Source organism: Pelodiscus sinensis, chromosome 5, assembly GCF_052426305.1.
Source record: "Pelodiscus sinensis isolate ZL-2025 chromosome 5, ASM5242630v1, whole genome shotgun sequence".
Taxonomy (NCBI): domain Eukaryota; kingdom Metazoa; phylum Chordata; order Testudines; family Trionychidae; genus Pelodiscus; species Pelodiscus sinensis.
In genome coordinates, this window is record NC_143056.1 from 68,739,122 (window position 1) to 68,758,251 (window position 19,130).

Below are 19,130 nucleotides of genomic sequence, written 5' to 3' on the forward strand. Positions count from 1 at the left end.
GCCAGTCCCTATAGATACTGCTGAGGAAAATAAAACTTCTGGCATCGGTGCAAGTGGCAAGCACATGCACCTACAATGAATGGACATAAGCAAGGAAGAACGGAGTTTAACTGCAAAAAATCATTGGAAAGTGTAGACATGCCGATAGATTTTGCACAAAAAGGACACTTTTTGCTTCAAATGGCAAATGTAGACATGTCCTTTGTTCAGACTACTGTATCAAACTGCTGCAGCACTGTTCTCTGACAGACATTTGGAGTAGATATAGACTGTGTGAATTAGGTGTGCATGTCCCTCTTGGTAGACAAATGAGAACAGATACCCTAGCTGAGTTCTCATTGGCTTCACTGCTATATGCTGGCATCAGCCTAATTAACCCTGAGGTTTGTCTTGCCCTGCATCTATGTTCTCTGGCAGAAAGGGCTGTCTTTTCCAGGAGTGAACGAATTCTGACAGTCTTGTGGTTCTGATCTATGCTTGTTGATTCTATCTGGCAGTGTAAATCTGCAACCTATGTGCAGTTCTTTGTGGAATGTGAAACCGTGCCCTCAGTGTTACAATGCCTTCAAAGCAGCTGGTACCTGAAATAAATTAGTGTTAATTGTTCAGGAAGAAGAGAAGAATTTGGGGTTGATGTAATGTTCACTGGATTTTATGAGCACAATTATCAACTCAAGCACAAACTACAAGGGTGGAGACAAGCCTACCTAGCAGAAATTGGAAGAAAAAGAAGTGGATTTTTAGACAGTAAGAGGGAAAGTATTTTGAAAGCCATCTCGAAGATGGCAGAGCCTGGAGAAGATAACACTGCCTATCATGTTGAATAATATTGTCTCATTGTTTATTTCTACTCCCCAGTCTGTCTGTAGTCATCTGCTGCCTCTTGTGTTATAAAGTGTAAGCACCTGAGGCCAGGGACCATATTTTGTTCCACATTTGCATAGCGCCTAGCACAATGGAATCCCAATATATAGCTAGGGCTCCTACATCCTATATAAATACCAATAATTAACACACTGCCAACCACCGTGATGCACCTTTTTAAAATTCCTAGCGGTTTGAGAGGGGAAAACATTTTCATATTCCAAAACTCTGTTATGGACACCAGCAACTTAAAACTGCTCTCTCAAATAAAAAGAAATTGAACTGGGGTCAGAATGTAGTGCTGCAATAGTCTGACAGATGTGGACCTGATATTTAGAAAAAAGCCTAAAATGCTTTTGTCGAGGTGGAATAGCCAACTCTAACCCATGGCTATAACAACATTCAGGTTACTGGATGCTCATGTACAATAAAGTAACTCACCTATAACTAAGTCCCTGGCAGAGAGCAGCAGCAATGGGTTGGTGAAAACCATTCCATACAACCTGAACCTTGTAGATGTGTTTCTGCTGCCATAATCCAACAACCAGATAAGACCGCAACACAAACAGAAATAAACAGGCCTACTATAGGCTATGATACGATTATGACCCTGAAAACAACAGAAGATTTTTTTCATTAGTAGACAGAAATGTGCTTTTCACATTTCTAATGGACAGAATCAAATAATCACAAATTTAAACTTTTGCCCATACTTTTCTCCAAAAAAGCCTCTCACATCGTCAACGTCTTTCAACGAATATTTTAATCCATTTTTATTGATGTAGAGACAGTACCAACATTCAAATCCTTTCTATACAAAGAAAGGATTTACCTTTATTTTTCATCCAGTTTTAAAACAATGTTTCTTATTGATATGTAAACAAATTAAGAAACATTTTGTATTCATTGGTCAGATTTTGCTACTACTAAAAGGTTGAAGTGTTAGTTATGTAATAAAAATACAGTAATCACCACCAATAATGCCTTAAGGAACTTCCTTAAAAGGACTGACAGTATTTCACCAATGGCTTAGGTCACTATTAGAAACTTCTATCCCACCCATCTAATACATGCTCAATAAAAAGCCCTGCTCTCAGTCTTCAAGAGTAATAATTTAAACTTTCAATTTTCAAAACTGCTTTTTTAACAAATCCTCATACTGCACCTCAGAGTTAAATAAATATCCACACATTTTAGAGACAGGAAAACTGTAAGCAAGGAGATTGTGACTTGCCCAACCCATAGAAAGCCATAATTGGAATTAAATACTCAAATTCCTAATCCTGCACAATAACAGAAGTGTCATCCCAAAAATGGCACTTCTCCCCCCATATGCTAATGACTCAGTCAAAGAGAGAGTCAATCCTCCACGGTGGAAGTGCTGGACCCATTAGGACACTAAAATGACATATGCATGGACTTACATGTCGAGGGGAAGAAGAGTCTGGCTGAACACTCTGAAAGTAAAATGGAAAGAGAGGAATGTTAATTTTGAGTCCTGCTGTGTTTAGAGCATTATTCCAGGTGGAAATGCTGATTTAAGATAGGATTCCAGGAATAAACTTAAAAAACAACAAATGGTCTGGTAGCACTTCATAGACTAACAAAACATGTAGATGGTATCATGAGCTTTCGTGGGCACAGCCCACTTCTTCAGATAAGATTCAAGGAATGTCATTCCATCTGTGTATATCTGGCTGTGTCTAGACTACACCTCTCTGTCGACAGAGAGATGTAGATTAGGCACGTCGAAATTGCTAATGAAGCAGGGATTTAAATATCACGCACTTCATTAGCATCAATATGGCCGCCGCTTTTTTCCAAAATGGAGATTTTTCAAAAAAACAGTAGTCTAGACACAGATCTGTCAAAAATAAACCCTTTTTTGATAGATCCTGTAAACCTCATTTTTGGAGGAATACAGGATCTGTCAAAAAAGGGTTTATTTTTGACAGATCCGCATCTAGACTGATGGGTTTTTTTTAAAGCTCCATTTCAGAAAAAAACAGCGGCCACGTTTATGCTAATGAAGCGCAGAATATTTAAATCCCTGCTTCATTAGCAATTTTGATGTGCTTGATTTTTATTCCTCTGTCGACAGAGGGATGAAGTCTAGACGTAGCCACTGTGAAACCTATAATGTCAGTTAAACCAGAGTAAAGCAACGGTAATGGCTATAAGCATGGCTGAGAGCTCTTTTGATTCAGAATACCACCAAATGCAATTATCACCATGTTTCACTGTCTGTTGCTACCCAATTTAAGTTTTCAGCCATTTTATGAACATCTCTGCAACATCAAGGCACATATCTATTGCATGCCAAGAGTCTTCAACCACTGTAATAGACAGTAATGGCTGATCGATTTTCCTCTGACTCCACAGCTCAGATGCATGCAACAATTTCATAGGTTACATGACCGAGACTACACAGATGGTAAGTTATTTGGCAAGTACTAGAAATCTGTAATATCCGTAAATATTCACTAGATATCTTGTAAAATTTAAAATGCCTGTTGAGGACCTGACAGAACTTCCAAAAGTAACAAATATGAGTAACTTTTTACCTTGGAAATTAAATTCTGACAAGCTTATTCTATGTACATATTTTTGCTAAGGAGAAGTATGCAAAAGTAGTTTAAACTTCTTACAGCGAGCAGTTTTTGAATCATGAGTTGGAAGAGTCCCAATCTCTAACAAGAATATTAATTTTTTTACAAGCCCCATAATACAACATAGGATATCTAAGTTTTACAGAAGAAATTCTCATACTAAAGGAAACCCAAACTATTTCTGATGCATTCTTTTCTTAAACTGTTTTTGCTTTTTAGAATGTAAACAGTCTTCTAACCTTAACTATTTTGGGATGACCTCCTTGGCAATCTGACATTTGGTGAAGGGCTATGCTATACAGTAGAAAAAAGAATATCCATGTGCATTTATGGAAGGATAGCCTCTTTTATTTAAATAATCAATTACAATAAGTGTCCCTTCAATGTTCTGACCTTGCCTGTAAGTTGTTTAAAAATACACTGACTCATCAGATTAAAAACAACAAGTGTAACAACTAACATCTCCACGTAATCCCCACCCCAGAAGCACAAACGCTCATCCCTCAAATGGGCAACAGAGAAAGGATGGGCCCTTGCCATATGTCTGGAAGAGTAACACACTCAGACCAGACCAGAAAAAAGTGACACACATGGACCTTTGGAATTAACAGAACATGTTGCCAATCCCTCCCTATTTTATACCAGTGAGGTTTTAGTCCAATGGTTCTCCCTAATCACAGCTGTGGTGGTATGTCATGGGCAAAGAGGTTTAGATTTTTATTACACCCATAGGCTGTGTCTAGACAGGCATCATTTTGCGCAAAAGCAGCCGCTTTTGTGCAAAATCTTGCCACCTGTCTAGACTGGCCACAAGTATTTGTACAAGAACACTGACTTTGTACTGTACAAAATCAGTGGTTCTTGCACAAATACTCTGACGCTCCCTCTCAGGGATAAGCCCTCTTGCGCAAGTATTCTTGCGCAAGAGGGCCAGTGTAGACAGACAAGTTGATTTTTTGCGCAAGAAAGCCTGATGGCTAAAATGGCCATCACTTTCTTGCGCAAGACAGTATCTACACTAGCAGGGATGCTTTTGCACAAAAGCATCCGTGCCAGTATAGACGCTCTCTTGCGCAAATACTTTTAACAGAAAAACGTTTCCGATAAAAGTATTTGTGCAAAATCATGCCAGTCTAGACGCAGCCACATAGTATACAGTTCTCTTTCCAAACTTCTTGGCAGCTTAACTGTTCAACCTTCACAAACACCTTTGCACAAGAAAGTTTGTCACACTAGTCCTAAACAATTATATTGTACAAAACTGTAATTAAAAATGAAAATAAAAAATTAAGGTACCTTGAGTAATGAGTACTGACAACTGGCTATTACCAGGCAAAACTGGAAGACCCAGATATCCTTGAAAAAGCCTTCTATAAGGAGTACAGAACCCAGGAAAGCAACCAAAATAGCTAGGATGACAGCTAACACATTTTCAAGGATCTCACGATTCCTGTAAGGGAGAAAAAATAATACAAAATAGCTGGTAGCTTTAGAAGAGATTGGAAGAGAACTGCTAGCATAGAAACCTAGCAAATAAGCATAGTACATATTAGCCAACTGTAATACATGTCTGTTAGCAAAGCTTTGGCAGAAGCTCCCATGGAGTTCAAAGTGACTGAGATAAACAGGAATGCAGGCAAGAGTGAGGCAGAGTGTGACAATTGCCACTCCACCAGCATTTTGATGTATGCATGGTGCTTTTTAAGCAAATCATACAATTGATAAAAGGAGGCGTGTATCGGGGGCTGAAAGGTGAGTCTGGCCTCACAGCAGCAGTGGCTCCTGTCCCACGGAACTGAGCAGCGTGCTTTGCCATCTCTCCCTTTACGCAGTGTTGCAATGCTACTCACTCAAATCTGACCCAGCTAAACCTAAATTGTACTCCAAATCTGTCTACCAGGTTGTAATACCCAAGGGCTACGTCTAGATTGCATCCCTTTTTCGTTATTGTCCTGTCCCTTCCCTTCCTTCCTCCACCTCCCATTTGCCCCCACTCTTCATTGAACTCATGCAGTGGAAGACAGTCAGTATCCTGAAAAAATTAAGCATTCAAGAAGCAGCTTTGATGACCCCGGAAAGTAGTTTAATATTCAGCTAGAGGAATGTTGCCTGTTATATGGGCCTCTCTCAGAGATCCACAAAGGACACTCAGGATTCCATCACCACGTTAGGGAAGGTGAGAAAAAAATACTTTAGCTATCTTATGTGTATGTGACATGGTTATGCATTTAACAGGACTGTGCAGTGCAAGAGTTAAAACTATTCTCTCACTGAGTGGCATTAAGCCACTCACTCTATACTTAAACCACAGGGTAGCACTAACTAATAGAAATAACAGGAGTTTACAGAGTTATTATTGCATAGACAATTGTACTTAGGAAAAATAAAAATTACTGTTTAAATTTCAGCAGACTAAACATGGCCAACAGGGATTCGTGTTGACCTTATTTCAACGGGTGATACCAAATAACATGATTTGGTTGGGTCTGCCTAGAAGATGAAACCCTGGAATTGCTTGAATTATACTTGCATTTATTTCAGTTTGTAACCATCATTTGGAGAGGCTCTGAGGCTAACATTATCTTGTATCATCTCAATTTTCTGGCTTTACTGCGAAGAGTGCAATAGCAATCTTTTGTATTTAAACAGTTCCTAGAGAAGTCACTATCTTGTCTTCATACACATTGTCTCATTTTAGTATCAATAATTTGGAATTTTCCATTTAAGTACTAATGAGGAAATAGTAGAAGAAAATAAAAGATAGCTTTAATAATATTAGTACAATTACATTTTGATCAGTTTCTTTTTTCAGTGCTCAATAAATTTATATGGCTTGCCAGAGATATATTCATTTTTATCATTTGGTATGTTATTCAAAATTTAGTTACTATTCTTAACCTTGTTCCTTCAAGTTGTAATCAGGAGCATCTCACCTATCAAACAAAGCCAATAGGGTTAGTCTATCAAAATGAATGCCAATCCACAGTTTGGGTAGGATCCAAAAGCGGTAGTATTGTTTAACTTTCTTAGCTGCTTCCTCTTGTGGTTGCATATGGTCCTGGAGGTCAGGGCTTAGGTCAATGTCTTGCTGTTCCAGCAGATCAGTATCTATGGTTAGCAGCCTGTTCAACCTGATCTGAGGAAGAGAAAGCTAAAAGAAAATAAGTATTAACAGTACTTTCAAGTTCTAATTAAACTTTCTACTACACTTATTACACAAATCTGAAGAAAGGTGCAATAATAAGGCAAGCAAAAGTCTTGCCACAGATACAGACTAATTCTGATTTTAGATAAAGGTAAATGGCTATATATTGACATTTCATGTAATCAGCTATTCTGAGGAGGGAGAGCTGGGGCTGGGCTGGGCTGGGCTGGCCTTGGAAGGAAAAGGGGGGGGGGGGAGGAGGGCCCAGTAGGCTTCCATGCCTCAACCTGGCCTTTCCCCTGGTGACCGGGGGGGGGGGGAGAGGGGGAAGGGAAAGCTGGGGCTGCCTACCCCCCAGAGAGGGGGCACCGCCCTCTAGTACTTAATAAAAATACTTTTGTTTATTATCAATCCCAGTGTAAACAATTATCAATGAAGGAGAGAGATAACAAAAAGGGCAAACTTATTTCTATATAAAACCCTTTTACAGAGCAAGACAGATTTATTTGGGGGTTTGGTCCTATTTGGGGCTGTGTAGCATGTAACCATAATAGAAGCTGATGCTTATCGGTTAACCGTTTGAACAGTTACACTTCTGCATCTCTAGAAGAAAGTGTAAAGGTATGTTTGAAGCTGACAGTAATAATAGTGTTTTGTGTGCCATGGGAACACTGGGAACCACTGAATTTTTGCACCCAGGTACTGTATGTTCAATGAAGTGGTGTGGGCTTTTCACTTCACTTGTGTGCCTCATTTCACTTTATCTAACCTTTGCACATTACATCTTGGTGGCAACATGTATACCTTGATAGAGTCATGACTGGTTCTAAGAACAGCAGGACAGAAATTCATAAGTTCTGTCTCCTATAGATCTCAGAGGTAGAACCTTATTCCTATGCACCTAAGTACATGCATCAATCTTTTGGTCAAATGTATTACATTTGTCAGAACCTACTCCAATTTCAACATGCTTTATGATCAAATTATACAGATTTAATATTATATTTTAGTCTTAATTAAATTTTAAAAGGTGCAGTTATGCTTGTATCTTAATTTAGCTTTAGAATATGAATATATGTGTGAAGTCACTGCAATACTGAAAATGAGCTTATTTCCACCAGAACCAAGTAAAAAAAAGTTGCTTTTTTTAAACTGGTACGAGGTATGGGGGATCAGTGCTCTAAAATGTGCATGCAAGTAAGTAAAATGCTGCTGTATCATATAAATAAATTTAAAACTTACTAGATCGTGTGGATAAAATCGAACTGAGGTAGAACTTGATACATGAGAGTCCGTGTCACTATAGGAATAGAGAAAATACTTTAGATTTAATATTACATTTGATTTCAACAAGAAACTCCAGTGTATTAAAATGCCTGAAGTTTTATTTTTCTGCTAACACAACACCAAATTTTTAGTTTAAGGCTCTTCATTCATTTTTGTAATTTCTTAGGGAATGTCTACACTTGCACCCTCGTTCGAACTAGGGATGCAAATGTAGGCATTCAAAATAGTCAACGAAGCGGGGATATAAATATCCCACGCTTCATTAGCATAATCTCGCCGGTGTGTTACTCCGATCAACAGCTGTTTCAAAAGTGAAAGGATGCGCCGGGATGCATTAGTTCGATCCAACGTTACTCCTCATTTCATACCCTTAGACTTCATGCTTTAGCACATTTAAACAAATAAGTATTTGGTTTTTAAGATATCACTTCCCATGTATAACAAGGACAGTGACAACAAATCTTACCCATATATTGAATGAAAAAGTGCTCATATGGTACAAAAACAATAATGAAGATGCTCTATTCTTCCTCGCCTCTACCATCTTGTCACGGATTCATGGATTGGCTAGCAGTTGTCTCAGAAGAAACCCCATTTCCTATTGCCTAAGTGTATGCTTTTTTTAAAAAGCTTGCTAGCCCTCAGAAGATATGTGCTAGACATTCCTTAATGAAAGTCTGAGTGTGTCTCCTTTGGGCTCACAAGGTAGAAGAATCTAGTAGACTTATGTTCTATCTCCAGCTCTTTCTCCCATTTATCTTACACCCCCACATTGCTGCTGATCATTTTAAGGTCAGGGTAAAGGTAACCATCTTCGGAGTCTAGCCTTCATCAAAAATCACTTCTAAAACACTTCTGAAAATGTAACAAGCATTTTAAAAAAATATTACCTTCTATCTCGAGGCAAAAGTTCAAACAAAGTTCTCACCATTTTATCATTAGGGCCAAGGCCAAATTGCTTCTAATCAAACCCTTGGGCTTTTCCCAACAATGTTAAATATATAGCAATATACACACAAACAATTGAGTGTAAATATAGTCTGCAGTGACATGTCAGAATCACACGAAGTTTAAACACATTTTCTTTATTCCCTGTCCCTGAGATGCAATTAATTTTGATAAAATGCAAAATAAAAATACTGAGGTGTTTTACAAAGTAAGCAGAAGCGTGACTATCTAGATTTTTTTTCTAGTTTGTGCCAGCCCTTATATTTAGTTTGACATTCAGACTTTGCTCCTCATTGTAAGAATAAACTATGTGAAATAAGCAGTACTCTTCAGTTTAAAATGAAGAGTAAGTCATTCTGCAGGACTTTTCCAATTAATTGCTTCAGTTCCATCTTTTGCCCCTCAGAAGGCACTATGGAGCTAGTCTAGAGCAGCCAATTCCAACCGACTAGGGAAAAGAAAGAATATGCAGTGTCTGCTGCACAGCAAATGTTGGGCCAGGTCAGGAGATAAGAGAGAGAGATACTGGGTAGGGAGGTAGGGGGTAGGATGGAAATCAGACAAGGATTTATAGGGACTAGTGGGGTAGAACAGACTGGAGCAGGGGCTGAATGGGAATGGAGGTGTAGGGGAGGAGGGAGGGACCATATAGGGAGAGGGAGGTACTTGAGTCACAGCACAAACACATGAGGACAGGGTAGATGTGCCAAACTGAACAGGAGAGGCAAAGAGTTAGCCATGGCCCACATGGGGGAGCTCCATAACAATCCCTTCCTTACCTTCCCATAAATAAGTGACTCCATTCTTTTCCCACCCATATTCAACAATCATTCAAGTTCACACCCAAGCTCCTTCCCAGCAATTACTTCCCTCTCCCGCAGGTCCTCTATTACCACTGACTCTACCCAAGCGTTTGCACTGCTTCTTAAGGATGAGGGAAATGTGGTTCTGTATTGTAATGTAAAAGAATTTATTACTCAGAGTTCTGTATTAATATGCCTAGTGATGAATCTATTTATCAAAAAACATTTCCTGAATCTATTTTGTCAACTGTATTGTTACATATTTACTGAAAGATATTTAAAAATAAATTATCCAAATAATAAAAACTCAAACAAAATATGCACAGTTTTTACAGAATATTAAAATACTATATGCATATATTTTGGGAGACATAGAATTCCCAGAGTATCTATTGCTCTGGCAAGCAATGACCAAGATAGCTAGTTGCATACACCCTGCAGATGAAAGGTAGGAAGGAAAAACAAGACCTCCTTTGGATGTAATAATATCCTGAACAAGACAGGTCATTTATAATTGGGTCATAGTGTTGTTATTCCTTCAAGTGCCCAACTACTCGCTAGTCAACGAGCCTCACCTATCTGCCCTTGTTCTCCTACCTCTGTAACGTCTGCTCATGGAGGAGAGTGTCCTACATTTGTAAGATACAGAATCAATTTTTATTTTGCTTTTTGTAAACTGCAAAATTCAGTAATTAGTAATAAATTCAGAATAAAACTTCTAGTGTGTGTGTTCCTGCAAAGAGCATCTGGCCAAAAAAACCCCACCGAACCCCCCCCCCCAAAAAATGAAAGCAATAATTTAATGTCACCCCATTCAGAGATTTATTCTATACATGCCGATACATTCAGTATATGAACAGTCTGATGCAGATTAGGTGTGTGAAAGTGTAACCATGTACATGGCAATAATTTTCCATGGTATTTGTCACTTTGATGCTGTTTTCTGCTAAACTTGTAAAATCTGAATAACAGTAAAGAAACACACAGGCTTGCATTTTTTATACTTTGTCTTCTATAACTGAAATTAAATACCATCTTTTCCATTAAATTCTTGCAATTATCCTGCAGATAACATAAGAAGCCTTTTGACTGGTCTTCACACCCACCAGATGTTGGATGATCTTCTTGCAGCAGGCTCAAAGTTCACAAGTGACATGTCACAGCCTCCCGTCTCGTAGAGCGTAGAGCTAAACTTACCTATTAAAGAAAAGGTCAAAACGATCAAATACTCAATATTGCTTCATCCCAGCAACACTAATTTCTAAAGCGTAACATTTTAGTGGTTTGCTATAAATGTAGATTTCAAAACAAATAAGTCAACACATAACATATGACTAGCATAATGGATTAAGAAAATATTAGCAAGAGGAAGCAAAAAATTACAGGAGGCCCCCGACTTGCAACACAGCTGGTTCCAGGGGAACCATCATTTACGATAGCTGCTGTGCGCCATCGTAAATGCAGGCTGAGGGCGTAAGTCGGGGGTTTTGGCCCCTTCCTCACTTACAAAAATGGTTTTAAGTGCGGGGGGGATCAGAACTCAGGTGGTCGCAAGCTGGGGGCCTCCTGGAGATTGCTGAGCATTATCCTCTAAAACAAAAGTCATGTCACTCATGTCAAATTACAGGATATACATTTTAGACAATTGAAATTAATGTATCTGTTACACTTTCAGGATAATAAACAATATTAAGATACAGAGAAATAACAGTGAATTAACCCAACAAAAATACAATGGTATCCTTCCAGTGGACAAGCTACTTGAAATGGCAAATTGCACTGGTGGGATTTCACAAAATATACACTAGACTTTGACCCAGGTAGCTGTTACAACAGACTACTGAATCATGAATCATTATCAGATGGCAACCGTGGCACTTAACTGAGGGAGAAATGCCACAGGTGGCAAAATTGTGAGGCTTTTAAAGCCAGGTTTCTGCTTGGAAAAAAAATTCTACAGAGAGCGTAAGTGTTTTTCAGATATATTTGTGTCTGTGCTTGTCTTTGGAGAGCAGAAAAGAACTGCATTTGGACAATTAAGCCATTGTTGACAGCTAAAGGGACACCATTAATTTGATGTTTTATGTTAGCTAAAACAGCTTCTATTTTAACAATAGTAGAGAGCCAGCCTGTTCCTAAACTAAAAGTTACATTAGAAAACAAAGGAAAACAAGCCCAGACAGTAAACTGCTTGACCACAAGATACTTATCCTTACTGTGCCCTTCTCTCCCCAAAAGCCAGGAAACTTGCCTTGAAGTCCAGATTCAGGATATTTCAGCCCAAATATTTAAAAATTAATTCTCAACATTATTTTAATGGGAATGTCTTATTTCCCTCTTGTCTAGAATAAATATGTCTCCACATGTACACCCACATGTACATACTATAAGTTATTTAGATCTTTTAAATCAAAATCAACACAACTTTTAGCTTTTATTTCTTCTCTCTTTTAATTTTATAAGAAAACTTTTTCTGCTTCCTGATATTAAAAACTGTAGTGCACCATCCAAGAGCAACATCTAACATGATCAAGCCCTCTCTTTCTTCCACTCTATACATACACCTGACTGCTCAAACTTCTGTACCTTAAATTGTTGTAAAGTCTTGGAAGGAGGTACATCAGATTACCCCTAGAGAAGTGCATGAAGGTGAAGAGATAGGAAAGGCAACAGCCAACAAAGAGTAATAGAAGCAAAGTGCCTTTAAAAGCACAAAATGAGAAGAGAATATCTGCATAAAATTTAAAAAAAAATCTCTTTGAGTTAGAGACTTTAAGTGCCACTTTTAACAGCAGTAGTTATAAAAGTAAGGGAAAAGGAAACTTGGAGTTAATGGGCCACTTGTAAATTAGACCAAAAGGGAAAAGGCTGCTTTGGCCCAACATTTATACATTTTAGAAGTTATATACAATGTGCACTAAAGGAAAGTTTCTCCACTATAATTATATCTTATATTGATTATAGAAGTTACTGGACACTGTAGATATTTGAAGACTTACCTGTCCCACAGCTGGCTTTCTTTGAGGTGTTTTGCTTATGCCCATTCTACATTAGGTGTATGTACTTGCCACGTGCACCAGTGCCGGAAGATTTTCCCTCAGCAGTATCTATAGGGGAGCAGCTGTGGTATCCTCTATAGTGCATCTGTGTGGTGCACTCTGAGGGACACCACTGACTCTCCCTACCCTCAGTACCCTCTAGCCAGAAGCTCTGATAGTGGGGAAAAGAGGGCAGGTCATGGAATGGCTATCAGCAATACACCTCAAAGAATATCAGTTAAGCAACAGGTCTTTTCTTCAAGTGCTTGATCACATCCATTCCACATTACATGACTCCAAAAGAATACCCGTGGAGGTGGGTAGGAGTACACAGCCACACAGACTGCAACACACGTCTGCCAACCTAGCATCATCTCTGACCTGCTGGCATAATGATATCTGGACAGAGGACCACATCACAGCTGCTCTACAAATGTCCTGGATCGGGATATGCACAAGGAAAGTCTCTGCAGATGCCTGTACTCTAGTCGAATGAGCTCTGATGAAGGGGGCTGGCAGGACCTTTGCCTGCTCATAACAGATCCTTGTAACAGATCCATATGAAAGAGGTGATCCAAATGCAAGTTCTCTCTGACCTTGGATTGGCTGCTGTAACATAGAAATGGCCACAAGGTGAATTTTCATGGAAGAATTCGCTAAAGCCTGGTTCCTGAGCTACAGTCAGTCTAAGATGGACTGCATCAAAGAACACGAGGGCAAGATACCATGCTTCAATGCCCTCCATGAAAAACTCTTACATTTGGCTGGGTGAAGGAGAAGGGCCACTCTAGCTGTAGCTGTGGAGGAAAGGTCATCAAACAGGGAATCCACCTGCTCCTCCAATTCCTCTGCATGCAGGGTAAGGTTGGACACAACCTGTTTAGTAGTTCCTGGTGCACTTTGCCATCAACCCAAGGGACAGAGTGTGGGATCCCAGTGATAGCCTTGTCCAGTGACAAGGAGGCGGCATCTGGTACTGTGACTTCCACTGTATCCACTAATGGTCCACTAGGTTGATCCCTTTCACTCACTCACATGTACTTGAGGGTCTTTTCTTCTGAAGACTAAAGCACTGGAGGGGGCTGCGATCAGCCTGTCTAAAACTCCTGACACCAAGCAGGCCAGTTGGGATGGCCAAGTGAAACACTATGGGGATAGAAGAGTACCACAGAGCAGGTTTTGGTGAGTGTGATGTAGATGGCACTGTGGGTCTAGGACAGGGGTCTCCAGCCTTTTTAAGCATGAGATCACTTTTTCAATTTAAGGGCAATCCAGGATCTACCTCAAACCCAAACATCTTTTCCCCGCCTCCTTCCCTACCCTTCTACGAGGCCCCGCCTCTGCTCACTCCATCCTCCCTCCCTCCCCCAGCCTCACTCATGTTTACCAAGAGGGGGGCAGAGGACGGGCGTGTGGGGGAGGGGGATGCGGACTCTGATCTTGGGCTAAGGGATTTGGAGTGTGGGAGGGGCTCTGAACTGAGCCTGGGGAAGGGAGTTGAGGTGCAGGATGGGTGTAGGGTGCAGGCTCCAGGAGGGAGTTTGGGTGCAGGGCAACTCAGGGCTCGGGCCAGGGTTTGGAGTGAAGGAGGGGTTTAGGACTAGGGCTGGGGTTTGGAATGCGGGCTCCAGCTGGGCACAGGTGACTTCTTGATGGTGGTGGTGGGAAAAGTCAGGCTTACCCCTACTCTGGCCATGCACCACTCCCAAAAGCTGCCAGCGATCTCTCTCCATCCCTGCCCTTTCCCCCCCCCCCCCCCCCCCGCTCAGTGGAGATGGGGTACAGGGTGGGGAAAGAGCACCTTGACATCAGCACTCCCTCCTCTTTTTCCTGTGCTCTGCACAGCAAGCAACAAGCTCCAGGTTTGGGGCAGTTCCAAGGCAGAGGGCAGAAGCAGCATAGCAGTGCTGAGACGGGCAGATAAAGTGCCAGCACTTGACAGCCTCCTAGGCAAACCAGTCAGGATCATCTGTCAAAGGCTCCAAGATCTACCAGTAGAGCCCGATCTATGGGTTGGTGGCCACTGGTCTAGGAGGTTGCCCTGCCAATATCAAGCTTTGCTCCCTACCAGAGAGATATCTGGAGAAATCTGTACACAGCAACCAGAATCTACTGGAGCAAGTGTGTCCATGGTCACATTTGAAGGAGAATCATTCCAACCGTGATGCGCACCTCCAGAGGGCATTGCTGACTGCTGGCGCCCAATGGATCCGTGACAAAAGACCAGCCATCCATGCCTCATGCATTGAAACTGGTACCAGGATAAAGAGTGAGACCTAGATGTATCACAGGTGGGATGCTAGGGGAGGATCTTTGATGAAGATGGATGAAAGGGCCCCAAGGTGGTTATACCCTACAGTCTGCGTACCACGAGGCCTGGTACAAGTGGCACCTGGAGAGCTTCGGGCGTCAACAACACATGAAGCTGACTGAGGCCTTTTTCTGTGTCCAGGCTTCTAGCCCTGGAACAGGATAAGCTGCACTGCTTCATGAGCTGAGGCCTGACTTCCTGAATGGGGAGAAGAGCTGCCCAAGATGGGTCTTTAGCTCACTCTCAGCCCTGATTTTCTCCTTGTACGGAGTAGGAGATCAACCCCTACCAGCCTTCTTTGGCTTCTTCGATGGGCCTGCAAAGGGGAATCGGTGCTTGCTTGTCTACGGTGCCAGTGGGCATTACACACAGACACTGATGTGCTGGATGCTGATTTGGACCTTTACTTTGAGGCTAGATTGAGTGCCAACTCCATCAGGAGAACTTTGAGCCTGATCTCACACTCCTCCTTAGTCCTAGCGTTAAAAGACTTACAGATGTGACACTTGTCACCTATGTGCCCTCCACCAAAGCACCCGAGACAACTGCTATATGGATTGCTGATGGGCACAGAACATTTACAATGACCACATGGCTTAAAGGCTGGGGAAGAGGACATGCCCCATCTCCTGTCTGAGTCCCATCTGGGACTAACAAAACTAACTACTGCTGCAGGTTCACTCTATTACTATTTACACTAAATGTACAAGTTTCTACATTGCCTAAACAATGCTAGTAGAGAGGTCAATGTTCCATGCACTCTCACTACCTGCAAGAAGGAACTGAGGGTGAGGGGAGCTGGCAGCATCCCTTATATCACTCCATGCAAGTTGAGAGGGTTCTAGAGCTGCTCCCCTATGGATACTGCAGAGGAAAAAAAATAATACTTGTGGCACTAGTTCATGTGGCACGCACACACACATTTAATGTGGAATGGACATAAGCAAGCACTCAAAGAAGAATTAATGTTTCAAATATATCATTTTGTAAATTTAAGATTACGGTTAGGTTAGTTTCCATGATTTTCCAAAGCATCAATGTAGTAAGCAATTATGTTACAGAAGTAAATTTTAATACTATTGTCTCATACATATGTTCTACCACCACTGATTTATCCCATTTATGTAATTAAATTTCACAATCAGTAGAAAGATTTTAGTAGTTGAACTTCAACATCAGACCATGTGCCTCATTCTGGTCATGACACTATTATTTATGACTGATAAAAACCACCACATTTCATCACATGAACAACAAATTAACTTTAAAAGAAACTGGTAGTCAGCTTGAGATGTCCCCAATTCTCAAAGCTCTTGCACAACTGACCTAACAGCCTGCTAAGGAAAGCAACAGAGGCAATCCAGTTAATACAATCAGAATTGAATATTCACCAAAAATATCCTCTCCTTCTGTTAGTTTTAGTTAATTTAGTTGAATACAATTTATGTGCCATTAAGGACTAGGCTACTTAGGACACCAAACAAAGTTTGTCATCTTAAAAGATTATACTATTACATCAACATGGTCTCAGAAGAGTTTGCAACTGTGGAATTTAACATAGTTAGGCTTCATACTGGAACATATACGCTCACTTTCTTCACCCCAACACCTTTTTCAATCTATCAAAAACCCAACTCTGCAAATGCAGAATATTTTAAGTCCTTAAAGCCCATCATGGGATAACATACTCTATGTAAGTAGAAACGTGACCAATTGCAACAAAAGGAAAACACTAAAAATATAAGATTTCTTATTTGCATTTTAACTACAAAAAGATGCACTTTTACAACATCTGCTATGTTTCACACTTTTGCTAAAAATGGATACCCTTCATAGTGAAGGTTATCTGACTTGTATGACAAATATGGCTCTAAGATTCAAATTTTGGCATCTTTGTGATTAAATATAGTTGTCCTTTTTTTAGAAAGGAAAAAAAAGTTATGTTCTATTAACATCACTTTTTTTTTATTGTCACCCAAAGCAGGAAAGAAAACTACAAGATTGGGGGTTTTTTTGGGGGGGGGGAAGAGGCGGGGGGAGAAGGGGGTGGTTAAGCTTTGGGTAGCCTAAAAAAGATTCTATTATTAGATTCCAGACTTTCAGTCTGAGTTAATGAGTTTTCCACCTGGAGTCTTCATTAATTGCTAAAATGTGATTTGGTCATATGCTCAGAAAACCAATGACCTGGGCAGCATGGAATCTTGTGGACAGACTTTCAGTTCATGTATGAGATCCTGACAATGCAGTGTAGAAAATGATCTGACGAGGAAGTAGTCACAGAGTTCCTCTCCCAAGATGTAATCAAAAGTTGCCAATGGACACATCTAATTCTGTATTTAATTCTGGAAGACTCTAAATCAGTGGATCTTAAGCTTTTTGGACCACAGCCCAACCCACTCAATGCAAGTCTTTCCACCTGTAAGGCTACCTCCCCTCCCTTCGCCCCCAAGCAGGAAGCGGGAGTTGGGGCTCCAAATTTGCGGGGGGCTGGAGAGTCAGTACAGGCTCCCAACTCCGCAGGTCGAAAACAAGTCCTGAGCCTGCATCCCACCTGCAACACAGTCACAGATCACACCAAGAATCATTGCTCTAAATAGATGCTGAATGTTTAGCTAATAAGAATCTATCCCTCTCCATCCTCTTACCAAAGCAGTTTTAGCATATAAAGTTTATATATTTTTTTTAAATCTCATGCCATATTTAACTGCTTTGAGTATAAAATGTCTGTACAAACTGACAACAGTTATTTGTCATGTTGCAATTATTTGAGGCACAACAGAAGTAGTATTACTAACTCCTGAGAACAAAGAGATAGCAAATAAAAATACTGCTTCAATTTAAGTATTCAAACTCTCAATTTAGCTTTTTATTAAGTTAATTGTTTTAACAATTGTGGTTTGATAAAAGAGACTTAACAACAAGGAGAAGAGAGAAAAACTATTCTCCTTGCCTCTGATGATAGGACAAGAAGCAATGGACTTAAATTGCAGCAAGGGAAATTTAAGCTTCCTAATTGTCAGGGTGGTTAAATGTCATGGGGGCAGGGAACTGGACTTGACCTCTCAAGGTCCCTTCCAGTTCTAGGATTCTATGGTTCTAGCAAATTTAAGGAGAACAGCAGATCACCCAAGCTTATCCTGCAGGCACAGAAATATAGGCAGTAATATGGTTGGTCACTTAGATGGCATCAGCTCTCTCAGTCATTTTATGCGAAGGAAGAGTGGTGGGTGAATTCTAAGAAAGTTCTGCATATAAAAGTGTTTATGTTAAAAATACTTGAGTATTAACAGTTATGTTAACCTATTTAGAGAAGCCCTGGAAGAATTTGCATTTAACCTAACACAGTGGTACTTGAGCAGCAAAGTACAGATTACATTCTTGAATTGAGGTGGCAAGAAGAGAAGATCAATGTGGGCATTTTCTACAAAGATGAGAGAATACTACAGAAGTGGTGGCTCTAGAATGAGTGTAGAGATTCATGGTACTTAATTGGCCTTTGGCGGCTACCAGGTGCGAGAAAGGCAGACTCACTAATGCAAAGATGCCTATACATAAACTAGTTCCAGCAGTGAAAAGATGCCTGCGCTCTAGTGGAATGAGCTATCACATTCAGTGGCAGCAGGACTTTTGCCAGCTCATAACAGCTCCTTATGCAAGAGGTGAGCCAGCTGGCAATCTTCTGTGAGGAAACCGGAAGAACCATCCTCCTATCTGCTGTAACAATGAAGTTCTACAGCTTTCAAATTTTGCACACAATGCAACGAGAAGATACTTTGAGTGGCAAGTTCTATGCTAAACTGTACATAAAAAGTGCACTACACAAAGCAACTCTTCAAATTCTCATCTGCATTGTGAAGAATAATGATGTCACACATTTATCTCCTAATGTGGGATTATAGCGATGTCTAAAACAGAACAGCTGCTAGTTTATCAACATAATGATTTTACAGAATTCCACTCAAACTATGTGACCAGTAGCTCCTTAAAATAATTAGAATAAAGATTAAGTGTTATAAGGTACTCAATTTTAAAATCGTTGCTGTTTTCTCTGCCAAGGAAACTAGAAGGCCCATATTGACCTTAAAATCTTTAGCTAAAGTTAGGAGCCATGGTTCATTACTTAGA

The 19,130-nt window shown here is 40.4% G+C and overlaps 1 protein-coding gene across 9 annotated transcripts in view; it reads right to left on the minus strand.

Annotated features, from left to right (window-relative positions):
* Positions 1-19,130, minus strand: part of PCNX1 (pecanex 1) — a 159,898-nt gene that overhangs the window by 79,189 nt on the left and 61,579 nt on the right. For 8 of the 9 annotated variants that reach the window (XR_012903471.2, XM_075927290.2, XM_075927291.2 and 5 more), the window contains 6 exons: positions 10,763-10,853; positions 7,861-7,918; positions 6,407-6,624; positions 4,770-4,923; positions 2,289-2,321; positions 1,306-1,474 (listed from right to left, as the gene is read on the minus strand). Coding sequence is in view for 8 of the 9 variants with exons in the window: in XM_075927290.2 (XP_075783405.1) it covers positions 1,306-1,474; positions 2,289-2,321; positions 4,770-4,923; positions 6,407-6,624; positions 7,861-7,918; positions 10,763-10,853 (723 nt within the window). In the remaining variant the exon portion in view is untranslated. The remainder of the gene's footprint in view (positions 1-1,305; positions 1,475-2,288; positions 2,322-4,769; positions 4,924-6,406; positions 6,625-7,860; positions 7,919-10,762; positions 10,854-19,130) is intronic. The other variant, XM_075927293.2, reaches the window with a different exon arrangement.